The 15,242-nt window shown below is 35.4% G+C and overlaps 1 protein-coding gene across 4 annotated transcripts in view; it reads right to left on the bottom strand.

The window, feature by feature from the left end:
- Window positions 1-15,242, bottom strand: part of LOC123681357 (NAD(+) hydrolase sarm1) — a 117,702-nt gene that overhangs the window by 62,824 nt on the left and 39,636 nt on the right. For 2 of the 4 annotated variants that reach the window (XM_045619728.1, XM_045619727.1), the window contains exon 1: window positions 7,632-7,932. The exons of the other annotated variants lie outside the window; for them this stretch is intronic. In XM_045619728.1, coding sequence (XP_045475684.1) covers window positions 7,632-7,712 — 81 coding nt within the window. In that variant the 5' untranslated portion in view covers window positions 7,713-7,932. Of the gene's footprint in view, window positions 1-7,631; window positions 7,933-15,242 lie in introns of those variants that run through there. 4 annotated transcript variants of the gene reach the window in all.

Below are 15,242 nucleotides of genomic sequence, written 5' to 3'. Positions count from 1 at the left end.
CTTGGGTCTTAAGGCTTTTAAAGATCAGTTAACATAAGAACTCAAGTCACCACAGTACCACATAAGCAACGAAACAATCGAAATTCTCCAAAAAAAGTTTACTTGCCGTGTTATTTCTCGAAGAGTTGATCGCAATTGGCCACAGAGATCTAGTGATTCAACACCTTTAGACTTTTTTAAGGACCGCGTGAAATATAGGGTTTATGCCAATGCTCGACATATGATCCAAGATCTTGAAGAATTGGTGATGTTATCAAGGACATACAGCTACAAATAGCGAATTGTTCATGGAAAATTTTATGAAAAAGATATGGTACTGCAACCCTAGCCATGACGTTAATGGCATACCTTCCTCTTCACATTGAAATAAACATCCATAGGCTTCTCTTTGAAAACACTCTCTTTTTGATATGAAAACAAAATCCTTATCGGAAACCATTTATTATGGTACCTTCAGCTATCCGATTTGAAATTTATTATGATAAATATTGGAAAAATGCCAGTATTGTTAAATCATAGAATTCAGTTTAGGTAATACGTGATCTTTTTCAGGTCAAATAATGACTCTGCCAAATTCGTTAAACAATGAAACAACTGTACGATACGTTGTAAAAAAGGTAGATCTGCATGTCTTGTTTATTGAACCAGTGTATTGACACTACTCAGTCTCCTCTGGATACCTGAGGCAAAAATTACAACAAGCAATCAAGGTTAAATGATAGCATGTGTCAGATGTGAATGCCTCCGGGTAAATTCACCATAAAATTTTGGATCTTACATTCGGAATTTGGAACCACTGCACATATAGTGGAATTTGGACTCTCTTTACATCACGTTGAAGCCTAGCAAAAGCAGCAAAGGATTCCTATCTGAACGGGCCATCTAGATCGTGGACGAACATTTTTCATAACGGTGATTTACGTTGATGATAGATTGCTCGAAAGTTAACCTAACCATGCAATCAATATCCTTATAAAGTTGTCTAGACATCGAAAACTGTAGGCAATAATGATCCTAGCCCAGATCAAAGAGGCGGTTTGTCCTGTTTTTATTTGATTCATTATGTAATCGATTATTCTGCTAAGAAACCAATATTCAAATTTGAAATTCGACAAAGATGAGTTGAATCAATCATTCACACTTTGATGGTTGCTATAAAATAGTCAATATTCATGAAGCGGAAGCAAATTTTGCAACAAATCACTAGAATTATTCAGTTGTGTAAATAAAGTTAAGATCTTGTCGAAGTATTCAAATTATCATATTATGATATGCATATAGGAATAAATTGACTTTCAATCAGATTTTACGACTCTGGAATGTATTGAAAAAGCTGGTCTATTGGTATATTATGAAAATTTCGGTGAACATTTTCTATATTTTATGCCACCCAGTATATTTGTTATCAGACTTGTTGTAACCTTGCTTACGTACCTACAAACGTATCATATTACTAGTTTCTGAACCTTGAATAGATTTGACGAAAATGAAATATTGATGAATCAGAAAAAAATTTACGCGAAATTTTTTACTGATCATTGAGATCATTTATTTGAAGTATTAGCCAAGGACCCGTAAAATTCTCGGTAATGTACACTTTCCTTAATGATCCATACTAGACGAAATAAATTTAACGATCAAATACTTTCATTTTTGACGTTCTCAATGATAGCAATTCCTTGAATTGACCAAAATAGATAATACAAATTTTGAGATTTTCGTCAGGTAATATTGAAATACGTCGATTATTCTTGCAGGTGCAGCCAATGACTGTTACCTCCTGATTTGTATTCACATTGATGGTCAGGAAGAAATGTCTTCCGATTTTGTGTCCACTTCTGAATATTTATGAAGGAGTAGGTGAATTTGAGAATCCCGGAAATGCAGATGAATTTCTATCAAGACCTATATAACCAAAGGTAAGAAAGAACTTGATTCCAATTTTTTTTTTGAAAAAAAAAAGTACGCCCCTGAAATATTTCAAGCTGAAAATCCCCCTGTATAAAGATGTTCCTTAATTGAACGTACAAACGAAAAAGACAGATTCTTCGGATCATTCGAAGAAAACAAAATCCCACAAACGCTTTGTTTTCGAGATACAGGATGTTAGGGTTTGGTTTTTTTGAGTTTTTTCTCATAGCACCTTCCCTTCCAATTTTAAGTTTTCTTCATGAGGATTGTGGATATGCCAATTTTGAATGCAAATCTGAAGAGTGATACTTTTTCTGGAACAGTGCCCGCTTCTTTCCTCCAGAACTTTTTTTTGGAGTACCACTGGTAGTTTAAAAAAATGTAAAAACAAACATTGGTCACTTTTCAGTTTCTTGTAGTTTTGTCCTATCTGCTACGGATTACGAGACAAAAATTTCAAACAATTCTCCAGTAATCCTCAGTAAAATCCAGATTTTTATTAAGATACAGTTAGTAAGTTGTGATGAATAAATTAATTATAAATTTCAGTACCTAACTGCCGCATTTGGAGTGAAGCTAATCCTCAAGTGTATGTCGAAACACCATTACATCCAGAAAAACTGACAGTTTGGTGCGCTGGAATCATTGGTCCGTACTTCTTCAAAAACGATGATGGCCAGAACGTAACAGTCAATGGTGATCGGTATAGAGCCATGATCACTAACTTTTTCATTCCTGAATTGAACAACCATGATGTCCAGGAGCTGTGGTTCCAACAAGACGGCGCAACATGTCACACAGCTTGTGCCACAATCGATTTAATGAAAGACACATTTGGTGACCGCTTAATTTCACGTTTTGGACCTATGAATTAGCCTCCAAGATCTTGTGATTTAACACCGCTAGTCTACTTTCTGTGAGGCTATGTAAAGTCATTGGTCTATGCGGATAAGCCACAAACCCTTGACCATTTGGAAGACAACATTCGCCGTGTTATTGCCGATATACGGCCACAAATGTTGGAAAAAGTCATCGAAAATTGGACGTCCAGATTGGACTACATCCGAGCCAGCCGTGGCGGTGATATGCCAGAAATCATATTTAAAATGTAATGCCACAAGATTATCTTGCGGATAAATAAAATTCATGTCAATCGAATAATCCATCGTTGTTTCATTGCAATTTAAAGTTCTATAGCTCTAAAAAAAACACCCTTTATATGTAGATATATGTTTGTTATATGTAGAAAAGTCTGTTTCCGGTATAACCGAAAGTTTTAGAGGTCTGAAAATATAAAAATAATTGTTTCAAACCGCAAAAATGTAAATTTCCAGTACAAAATTATGATTAGTTTTTCATAAACGTCTAATATGCCATCGAGGTGAATCACCCTGTAAAGGTACATCTACTTTCGAATCACCTTGTATGTGAAGAATGGAGGAGAAAGGAGTCCTTCAAGGCAGCTCTTTATCAGACTCATATTTCTCAATCCAATGTAAATATCCCCTTTCATTCGAACCAAAATATAATTTCGAAGTGTGTGAATTCGCTTGGCCTACTTGCTCCAGTTTACACCGTCCAAAGTCCCCTTGCATAATTTCAGAATTCATAAACCGTTCAGAACGCTTGGACAACCTCCAAAAACTCCAAAATATCAGGATTATATTGTCGAGGTAATGGTACGTCAAATTGGAATTCAGGTGAATTTCATTGGATGACTGGATGTCAAACCGTAAATCAAATGTTAATCAAGCATTTCATCTGCCTTGGATCTTTCCACACTTGTGAATTTTCATCTGTAATAAAAATCATTCCGATAAATTGAGTGCAACCTCTGTGTCTAGTCTATATGAGAAACTATATAGATTTGGTATGCAATATTTACCAAATATATACAGGGTGTTCTTTAATTGGAGGTAGAAATGAAAATGATGGATTTGTTGGATGAATTTGAGAAAAAATTTTCTATAAACATGGGCCGCAAGTAATGCTTTCGTGATGTTCATCGAATCTTTATTAATCTTCGCTGCAGATTGGGAAATAAACGGTATTTTTTTTTGAGCTATAGAACTTTAAATTGCAATAAAACAACGATGGATTATTCGATTGACATGAATTTTATTTATCCGCAATATAATCTTGTGGCATTACATTTTGAATATGATTTCTGGCATATGACCGCCACGGCTGGCTCGGATGTACTCCAATCTGGACGTCCAATTTTCGATGACTTTTTCCAACATTTGTGGCCGTATATCGGCAATAACACGACGAATGTTGTCTTCCAAATGGTCAAGGGTTTGTGGCTTATCCGCATAGACCAATTGCTTTACATAGCCCCACAGAAAGTAGTCTAGCGGTGTTAAATCACAAGATCTTGGAGACCAATTCACAGGTCCAAAACGTGAAATTAGGCGTTCACCAAACGTGTCTTTCAATAAATCGATTGTAGCTGTGTCACATGTTGCGCCGTCTTGTTGGAACCACAGCTCCTGGACATCATGGTTGTTCAATTCAGGAATGAAAAAGTTAGTAATCATGGCTCTATACCGATCACCATTGACTGTAACGTTCTGGCCATCATCGTTTTTGAAGAAGTACGGACCAATGATTCCACCAGCCCATAAAGTGCCATCAAACAGTCAGTTTTTCTGGATGTAACGGTGTTTCGACATACACTTGAGGATTAGCTTCACTCCAAATGCGGCAGTTTTGTTTGTTGACGTAGCCATTCAACCAGAAGTGCGCTTCATCGCTAAACAAAATGAAATGGACGTAGTGCGCGATACGTATTCCGCACAGAACCATTATTTTCGAAATAAAATTGCACTATTTGCAAGCATTGTTCAGGCGTGAGTCTATTCATGATGAATTGCCAAACCAAACTGAGAATAAATCACTTGACAGCTGTTAAATCGGTCGCCATCTTGAACAGTAATGCCAACATAAAGTTATATACCTCGAAAAAAAACACCCGTTACATATACTTAAAATGAAAACTTCAAGAGTTATGTAACCAAGGATTAACTGCAATTTTCAACTGAGGGAAGTAGCCTGTGACTTCCGGAAAACATAAGAAAATAAAAGTCGATGTTTCGATAACTAAATATGACAATTTCTTCATCATCGAAATCCTTATACTGCCTTCATAGAATACAAACACTCCACTGAAAAGAATGGATTGAATTCGCTTATTCTCGTGAGAAAAATAGAAATAGAATGCTAAAATTTCGAGTCGTTGAATTCCAATTCGCAATTATCGAATTCTTTATTGATATTTGTTTCTGTATGGGCGTATAGATGAGATCTTCACCAATTCAATTTGCATTTCGGATAGAATATCAAGTCAAGGTTGAGAGATTTATGAACTGGTGCTCTGAAGTTCCTTTGTTTATCGCTTACCTTTCGAAATATATTCAGAGTTCAGAGTCGGCACTTCAAAAGCCAAAAATATTTGGGTGAATATGTCCAATCCTATTGCATGAGTTTCGCTGCAATTATTTCATAGGCAAATAGAAAGAATTGAATGACATAACAAGTCAGTAAGTAGGTACTACCTTCAAATTGAATTTACCCATTTTATGCTGACGAGCTTATCAATATAAAGGGTAAAATAGAAGATCATATATTTTTTTAAATTTTCTGTATTGTGATAATGAATAAATAAATATACATTTATCTCTCTTCAAATAATTATATCTGATGGAGCAAGAGGGCTAGCCCAAATTAATTTTACATTTGCAAAGGCAGATAAAATTGAAAAAGGCACAAAATAAACACACTTAAGTTGAAATTTGTGTATGCAATCTCATAAATTTTAGTGAACACTCAGCAGTATAATTGAAACTCATTCGAAATCTCAATTATTGAGATGTATTAGGTAATATTCATTTAGTGTGAGGTTTTAAAAGAATAAATCTCTTGAGATCAGGGAATTCTCCAAATCTGAGAAGATAGTACGAAAAATAAGTCTGAAAATAAGTCCTAATGGTCGAAATACGTAGATTTTAATGAGAGATTTGAGGAAATCACTCTGACAAATAAACACCCAAGCATTTATTTGTGATTGTAGTTTGTCTACATATCCATGGTAATAGTAGAAGACATTCAGAAAAATATATTATTCACAAAAAATGTTCAACGCTTAACAAAAATAACTGCGAGATAAAATTGTGGAGCTGTCAGTGATATTAGTATCAATGTGATTAAATTTGAGGATTGACGATTAAATCTCAACTGTTGGTATGACTTTGATCTTAAAGTCGAATTATTAGCATTGATTGATAATATTGAGAGAAAAGTTGACATAATGTTGAGTAGTAACTATTTAACATTTTATTTTATGCTTGTAATTCTTTTTGGTTGTATGTTGGAATCTATAAATTTCTTTTTTTTATAAGTTTATGGATTTATATTTCAACTCTTCTATATATTTTATAATAATATACAGGGTGCTCCAAAATTGGAGATACAAAGGTAAATAAGTATCAAACCTTAAAATTAATTTATTGATCACAGCTGACTAACTGGATCTTCATAATAATTTGGATTTTCCTGAGGATTACTAGAGAATTGTTTGAAATTTTGTTCTTGAAATCGGTAGCAGATTCGACAAAACCACAAGAAACCAAAAAGTTGACCAAAGTTTCGTTTTACATTTTTCTACCGGTGGTTCACAAAAATAAAGTTCTAGGGGAAAGAAGCAGGTACTGTTCCAGAAAAAATATCACCTGTAGATTTACAGTCAAAATTAGCATATCACACGATGAAAACATCAAATTGGAATATATATGCCAAATTTAAGTTAAATATCTCATGAAGGGAAGGTGCTATGAGAAAACAAACTTGAAACAAAATCAAACTTCACCCCCCTGTATCTCGAAAACAAAGCGTTTTCGGGTTCATGTTCATAAGAATTGTCTCTAGAAATGATCTGAGGAATCTGTTATTTTCGTTTATAACTCCAACTTAGGAACACCCTGTATAGTCGCAAGTATTCGTATTTTCCATTCTAGAAGATTCAGTATTTATCAATTGACTATTATTATTAATTCTTGTTTGGTTTCTAGGGTTTAATTTAAAATTAATAAGATATTATATCCAGGAGCCTGAACATTCAGTTTTTGAACTCCAAATTTGGATAAAAGTTATACCCATTATTTTCCGACATGCTTCTTGGATAAAATTTAGGTATTCTTTTATTCCTCTTTTTGTAATTTTTTTTCAAGAAAAGGCCAGAGTAGCCTAAAACCTGTCACCAATTGAGTTTCATGAAATGCAATTCAGTTCTTGGTGTTTCCAGTTATTTCTTGAGTTTTGATTTGACATTTCAATAAAGGTTCGAGTCTTCTATTCTACAATGTAAGATGATACAACCTTCATTCTACTCTCTTTCGTCATAAGAAAACAATAATTCGAAACGATAAGCTCTTCTGCAAAATCGCCAGCTCAACAAGATCGAGAGCAGCACTAACTTACGCTTCATTTCTTTTTACTATTCTTGTAAATTGTAGAAAAATTGATGATACAGAGATAACGCTAAGAGACAACCTTGTAGAGTATATAACCCCTGGATTCAAATCGAAACACCTGCCAAAAAAACAACATCATTCCAAACTTTCACCTCTGCATCTGCGATATGAAAACATAAGAGTTTTCGAATTGGTGGCAAATGGCCAAAGGAAGAGTCTTTGCAGCGTTCATAAAGCACAAAAAATTACCTTAGTATTGAGGAAAATACGCCTCATGTTTAAGTTGGGTATATTGGGCTGAGGTGGCATGGTAACTTTATTCACAACCATTTTAACGAACTATATATAAACGGATTCACTTCAAAAACACACAAATATCGAACTAATAGCGTCCACCTCAAAACCTCCGAGCCGGCAATAAGGACATACTGAAGAGTTGCGAAATATCCGGATATATGTTCAAACTTTAAAATCATACACACCACAGACTGGTCGAGGTCCGATCTAGGTGGATACGAAAGATCAACGATCGAGCCAAAACCGAACGAAACTGTCGAGTTGAGTAAGTTTGACCGAGTATATAAGTTCCCCTCCCCGATAACTCCGTCTTAAATGCACGATGAGGCTAACTTTAGACGTCTTGTGTTTTCTGGGAAGGCGCGCAAAGCCCGAAACGTGAGCGTTCGGAGACCGTCTCTTGTTTTTCGGAACTGCAATCAGATCCGAAATTTTTAGACTTTGCGGAAGCGACCGCGGTAGATGAAGTGTCTAATTTTTTGTTTTTTGGCGGTGTTGTCATTGCTTAGTTCAGTTTTTCGGGTCATCGGCTTGTCAGAGTTTCTAGTGAACAGTCCTGAATAGATTTCTTGCGAAGCTTTTAGACGCTTTTATCTAATACCGAGAATTGCCAAAATATACTCAATTTTTTGTTAAATTGTCCTACATTTAGTATTTTGAATTAGCAAAAACGGGAATTAATCAGTGACATAGCTTGCCTTAGAGGGCTCTTGTATCTAAATGTGTTAGGAGGTCCAGAGAAAGAGTTTTTCATAAAAGGTATACAAAGTGCTCAAATTTGAATAAAATGATAAAAATGTATTTGTTGTTTTTTTTTGAGAAAAAATATATCTATACAGCAATAATACACGCATCGACATTGAGATATGATTCTGGGCTTTCAATTCTTTAATTTTCTGATCAGAAAAACGCTTCCTTATAGTTCTTCCCTCATTTCTGAAAATATTTGTTACCCCAACAGATATTTTTTTGTTTGTTATTTGAACAGAAAAACGGAAAATGCCATCGCATGATGTTGGAAACTCATGCGATTGGTAACGCCCAAAAACAGTAGCAAGCTATTTAAAACTTCCCGACTCAGTAGAATATTCGACCCGTATATTCTTCGTAAAGAATGGGTCATTCTTTACGAAGAACCTTAGGACGGATTACCACGATGTGGTCTTTTACGTATCAATCAAACTCTGAGTCCGGTCAATACCTCCTAGACTGTTTTCTAGGAGGTATTGGTCCGGTACCTATTCATTTCCCCTCTGTCTCTCCTGCGATGACCAAACTTTGTAGGGCAACAGTAACACTGTACGACGACTTTCACAAAATTATAGTTTTACCTCTTTTAGGATGATTTTTTGTAGATTTTTTTCAAATATATATCAGTGCTTTGAACAAAGCCCATCATCAATTTTTTCGCGAAAAACGAAAAGTTATGAAAAATTCTATTTTTTATTTCATTAACAAATCAAAAATCTTTACTTTCTTCCATGTATATTATTGTTAAATGAAATTATAGAAAAACCATAACTATCGGAGATTTTTAAGAAAGAATATCTCTAATTTCGTTTTGAACTGAGCAGCCACGTGATGGTGTGCCCTCTTAACTTCTTTGCTCATGGATGGGGAAGCTGACATTAGATACTAGAGATAATAGAGCAAAGTAACTGAGGGATATATAATAGATTCTTTGACTAATAAAAAAGAAACTGGAAAAAAAATTCTGATGCAAGAATCATTGATACTTAAATGCAATAATTGAATTAAATTCTATCGACGTTAGTTTGACAGATGACACAACATGTAAGCATTCGAGAGATATTTCATTGACAAGCTCTGCACAAAATTCAGTTGAACTAGGAATCAATAAATCAGGAAGTGCGTTGAACTTGTGTGGTGCAATTGTGAACAACTGCAATTTCACAATTAATAATTATTATCGTCAACTAAATGTCAAACTTTTACTTAAATCTGTAGTTTACTTTTTACAGTAGTATTAAAAAGTATACTCCTTTACACTCTCACGTCCTGACGAAATTTGAAAAATATTTCTACATTATACACTGGCGTGGAAAAACATATTTTAGAGGTATCACTACTTCATCAAGTATAATCATTAAACCTCTATAATAGGTGCTAGTTGCACTAAAGTAGCGACAAAGAACATTTAAGATAATGAATTCAAGAGAACGTCTCATTTCCAAATATTGTAAATTTAAAGCGTACAAAAATATTAAAAGAAGAGACCTGCTTCAAAACATATCGCATGTCGGTGTATATATTTCAAATGTCGGTTTTTATGACCTTGTTGGAGTCAAGGCTGGCATATCAAACATATTGCCAAGGTTTTCAGAAGTTCATAAATACATAAACATTCTTTATTATGAGGTATTGTCGCAGTGAGTTTTCCCTGAAACAATTGCTCCATTTTCGCAATATTGATGGTTTTCCCCATTTCATGGAAATTATAAATAAAGTTTTTTTAGAATTTAGCAAAAGGAAAATCTATTCCCTAAACTTTTCCAAGAATTAGTTAAAGGCTTGAACAACCAAATAGTACGATATTTACTTCCTATGACTTATCGGTAACGAAGGAATGGAATGAGAAAATAACTCCGAAAATAATAGATATTCTTCATGTTACATGTTATACAACACATTGTACATCAAATTCCCAAAAAACTAAACTAAAGACCCTATCAAACAAGCCTATTGACATTGACAGAGTAATTAAAATAAATAGAGGGAGCATATGTCATTTTCAATAAGCAAATTTTGTCCCCAACATGAACTATCAAATTTGACATGAAGCGCGCGGAAATGAAAACATATCAGTGATACGATATTTCACTCAATTCGCGAGTTTCTCCACAAAGAACGCACTTCTTATGTTCCATAGTGAATCAACGTTTCATATTAACTCAAAATATATTGAAATAAATACCTAAATATATCAGAAATTCTGAAATCAAACTTCAAGCGTGCCAAACGACGTGAAACAACCGATGACACTTGGAGAGCAAATGTTGCCAAACCTTGAATTTCAACTGGTAGATACAGAAAATAATAAATATTCTGCTTATTGTAAATTCGACAATTAGGAGAAATATCGGATTCTCAATATTCAAATTTGCATATTTGATCGGGAATCACTCAAATAAATATATTTCATTCAATACAATGTACGTCCATAACGATATAGTAAAATTGTGGATTTGAAAATATATCACAATCCGACAACTTAATCTAACCATGTTGGGGACATGTAAAAATTGCGTAAACTTCCTCTATCAATGTTTAATACCCTATGGTATCAATAGTTCATGTACCATTCAAGAAATAGTGTTGTCGTAATACCCTGACCTTCCTATCCAAAGACTCGATTATTTCATGAATATTCTCATCATCTAAAAAACGATCTCACTGAATATTCAAATTATGCCGGAACGACCTACAACTCGAAATTTGAACAACCTAAATTATGTTGTCCGACTCGCCCAAGTCATTATCGATTTCAGAAAGAGCCCATCATCTCAACCTTTGCGCATAATCGATTCATTTTGAGTCACCCCGTATAACATCCATTCATTTTTACCTTTTTCGGTCGTCTCATCATTTCTATAGTCACTGAAATTTTTACGACTCGCTTATCTGTAAAATACCGAATATGTGCGCAAACCTTTATTTGGCCAGTTATTAGTGTCGATAGCTTATCGATATTTTTAAAGTATGTAATGCGAATTCGCAATGTACTGTTAGAAAAGTGGAGTCACATGCAACGAAAAGCATTTTGGATTACGGGAAATATAATAAATTATTCAGTGGGTAAACACGTTTTACGATAATTCGAACTTATTTCGTTGCCTTATTTGAACAGAGCTTCTTTATTGTCGAGACGGTTCCGACTGTCTCTTGGTTCTGTCACACCAATATTTTTGTTTTGACTGGAAAACTATATGATTAGGTACCTCGAATTTTTATATCATCATTTTGACACAACACGATAATATTAGTTGCAGTGTTTCAGAATAATTTCCTTCCTAATTAGGTATGGTATAAAAAAAATCAGTACATTGTTACCGACATGAAGTTTTTACATTCGTAATATACAAACTGACAAAGAAACTGCACACTGCTATTTAAATTTTAAATTTTTTTTGGTAGAACATAGATAGTATATCAAGGATTGAATTTGGAGAAAAAAATCGTGAAGGTTTTTTCATCTAGACAATTTTTGTTACTTGAATAGTTTTATTGTTTTTTAAATTTTACAACTAACTAGCTGTTCGAGGAGATCCAAAGTCGATGTTTAGTTGTTGTTAAAATGCCTAGAGCACATGTACGCGGAATTTATTGCCAGCCAAGTGAACTTGAAAGATGTAGAATTATTGAACTACGGGAGGCGAGGTTGTCAATTCGAGAAATCGCTAACCGTACGAACAGAAATCCAACTACTGTTATGAGATGTTGTCAAGTGTTGTTTGATAAAGCCCAAAATCGAAGAAGAATAGGCACCGGACGTCGAAGGGGCACAAATGAAATTCAAGACCGACGTCTAAGACTTATGACCATTAGAAACCGATTTGCGACAACTCGATCTTTTGCTGATGAGTGGTTAGGAGAACAAGGCAACCTGTAACTGTCCCAGCGGTTTACCGCCGGATAAGGTCTTTTGGACTGCAGCATCTTGTGTTACCTCTGACGGTTGAGCATCGCCGGCAACGATTAGAGTGGTACAGAGAACGTCAACATTGGAATGTGGAATGGCATCAGGTCGTCTTTTCTGATGAAACTCGATTCTCCTTAGGTGCACATGATGGCCGAAGAAGGGTTAGACGACGTCGATGAGAAATACGTGAACCTCAGTTTGATGTTGAGCGTCATGTACACCGGACAGTAGGCGTTATGGTATGGGATGCTTTTGCACATGCAAGTAGGTCACCTCCAGTCTTTATTCAAGGTAACATGACAGCGCTGCGTTACCTACAAGAAATAGTGGCGCCATATGTTCTCCCTTACCTTAACCGGCTCTAGAATCCAATATTTCAACAAGATAATGCCCGACCTCATGTTGCCAGAGTTAATTTAAACTTTTTCGAAGCGACCCATGTGAATCTTTTGCCATGGCCGCCAAGATCTCCCGATCTTTCGCCTATAGAGCATGTTTGGGACATCATGGGTAGAAGGCTTACAAATTTACCTCAACCCCCTGGAGTTTGGCGGCTTTGAGACATGAAGTACAGGTAACTTGTCAAATGGATCTTTATAATAATTAGTATTTTCCTGAGGATTACTAGAGAATTGTTTCGAATTTCAAGTCTCGAAATCGGTAGCAGATACGTCAAAACCACAAGAAATTAAAAAGTGTAGTACTGGACCAAAGTTTCTTTTGACAACTACCAGCATTTCACCAAAAAAGAGTTCTGGGGGAAAGCAGAGGGCACTGTTCCAGGAGAAATATCACCCTGTAGATTTACATTCGAAATTACCATATCACATGATGAAAACTTTAGATTGGAGTATATATGCCAAATTTAATTTGAATATCTTGTGAAGGAAAGAGAAGGATGAGAAAAAAACTTTAAAAAATCAAACTTTAACACCCTGCATATGGAAACAGCGTTTGCTGTTCCATGTTTTTCTTGAAATAATCCGAGGAATCTGTAATTTTCGTTGGTACCAAAAATTTAGGAATTTGATAGAAATTGTTGATTGACATTAGAATACAAACCTAATCGTAAATATTATTAAGGGACCAAATATTTCGTTGACAAAAACCGATTCATCATAATCATTATCAAGACTTAAAAATACCAGTTCTCATAACCAGATTATGAAGACTTTTAGTTGTAGCAATTGGTTGAATACGATAAAAAAGAACAATCGAGTATAAGCGCTATAAAATCTCGTCGAAGGTAGATAATAAAAAAAAATGAAAGGCGGCTGTAACTCAAGGCTTGAAATAAAATTTTTTATAGTTCTTAGCCATAGTTGAACGGCGTCCAAAAAGAAATAAATCAGGGGATTATCGATATATGCTTCGAGATATCGTGAAGTACTACTCAATCTTTTTTTTAATGCTTACACATTGTCGTTTCCATAATGGTCATCGATGGCAATAATAACTCTTCAGGTCGCTAATGAAGCTCGATGCCAATAAAACTGTAATTGGAATTTATATTCTAATTGCATGCAATAATATGTTGGCAGGGAAAATATTCATTATGTGTAAGAGCTGCAGTCTTATCCTTCGATGATAATGAATTTTAAGTTATTTTGTATAATAAATATCTTATGGATAAATTTTCATATCCTCATCAAAAAAGTAAGGGTGTGCCATGCAGTGGAACACATAAAGGGTGTTGTTTTTAGAGCTATAGAACTTTAAATTGCAATAAAACAACGATGGAGTATTCGATTGACATGAATTTTATTCATCCGCAAGATAATCTTGTGGCATTACATTTTGAATATAATTTTTGGCATATGACCGCCACGGCTGGCTCGGATGTAGTCCAATCTGGACGTCCAATTTTCGATGACTTTTTCCAACATTTGTGGCCGTATATCGGCAATAACACGGCGAATGTTGTCTTCCAAATGGTCAAGGGTTTGTGGCTTATCCGCATAGACCAATGACTTTACATAGCCCCACAGAAAGTAGTCTAGCGGTGTTAAATCACAAGATCTTGGAGACCAATTCACAGGTCCAAAACGTGAAATTAGGCGTTCACCAAACGTGTCTTTCAATAAATCGATTGTAGCTGTGTCACATGTTGCGCCGTCTTGTTGGAACCACAGCTCCTGGACATCATGGTTGTTCAATTCAGGAATGAAAAAGTTAGTAATCATGGCTCTATACCGATCACCATTGACTGTAACGTTCTGGCCATCATCGTTTTTGAAGAAGTACGGACCAATGATTCCACCAGCCCATAAAGTGCCATCAAACAGTCAGTTTTTCTGGATGTAACGGTGTTTCGACATACACTTGAGGATTAGCTTCACTTCAAATCCGGCAGTTTTGTTTGTTGACGTAGCCATTCAACTAGAAGTGCGCTTCATCGCTAAACAAAATAAAATGGACGTAGTGCGCGATACATATTTCGCACAGAACCATTATTTTCAGCCAAATTCTCTACATTTGCTGGATGTTTTTATTTTCTGCTTCAATATAAAGGAAACTGCGGCTGAGGCTCGTCGAATGCTCTCAAATACCTATAGTGAGGGCGCTATCAGTGAAAAAACATGCCTGAAGTGGTTTCAGCGCTTCAAGAACGGTGATTTCGACGTCGAAGACCAGCACGGCGATGAAAGAGAGAAGGTTTCCGAAGATGCAGAATTGGAGGCATTACTTGATCCTGACTCGTGTCAAACGCAGCAAGAATTGACAGGATCATTGGGAGTGAACCAAAAAGCCAATTCCAAACGCCTGAAAGTCATGGGAATGATTCAGAAACAAGGAAATTGGGAGCCTTTCAAGTTGAAGCCGAGAGATGTTGAACGGCGTTCGTTTGCTTGTGAACAGCTGCTTGCAAGGCAAAACGGAAGAGATATCTGCATCGCATTGTG

This window comes from Harmonia axyridis, chromosome 5 (assembly GCF_914767665.1).
Source record: "Harmonia axyridis chromosome 5, icHarAxyr1.1, whole genome shotgun sequence".
Classification (NCBI taxonomy): Eukaryota; Metazoa; Arthropoda; class Insecta; order Coleoptera; family Coccinellidae; genus Harmonia; species Harmonia axyridis.
This window is presented reverse-complemented; position numbering and strand designations above follow the sequence as displayed.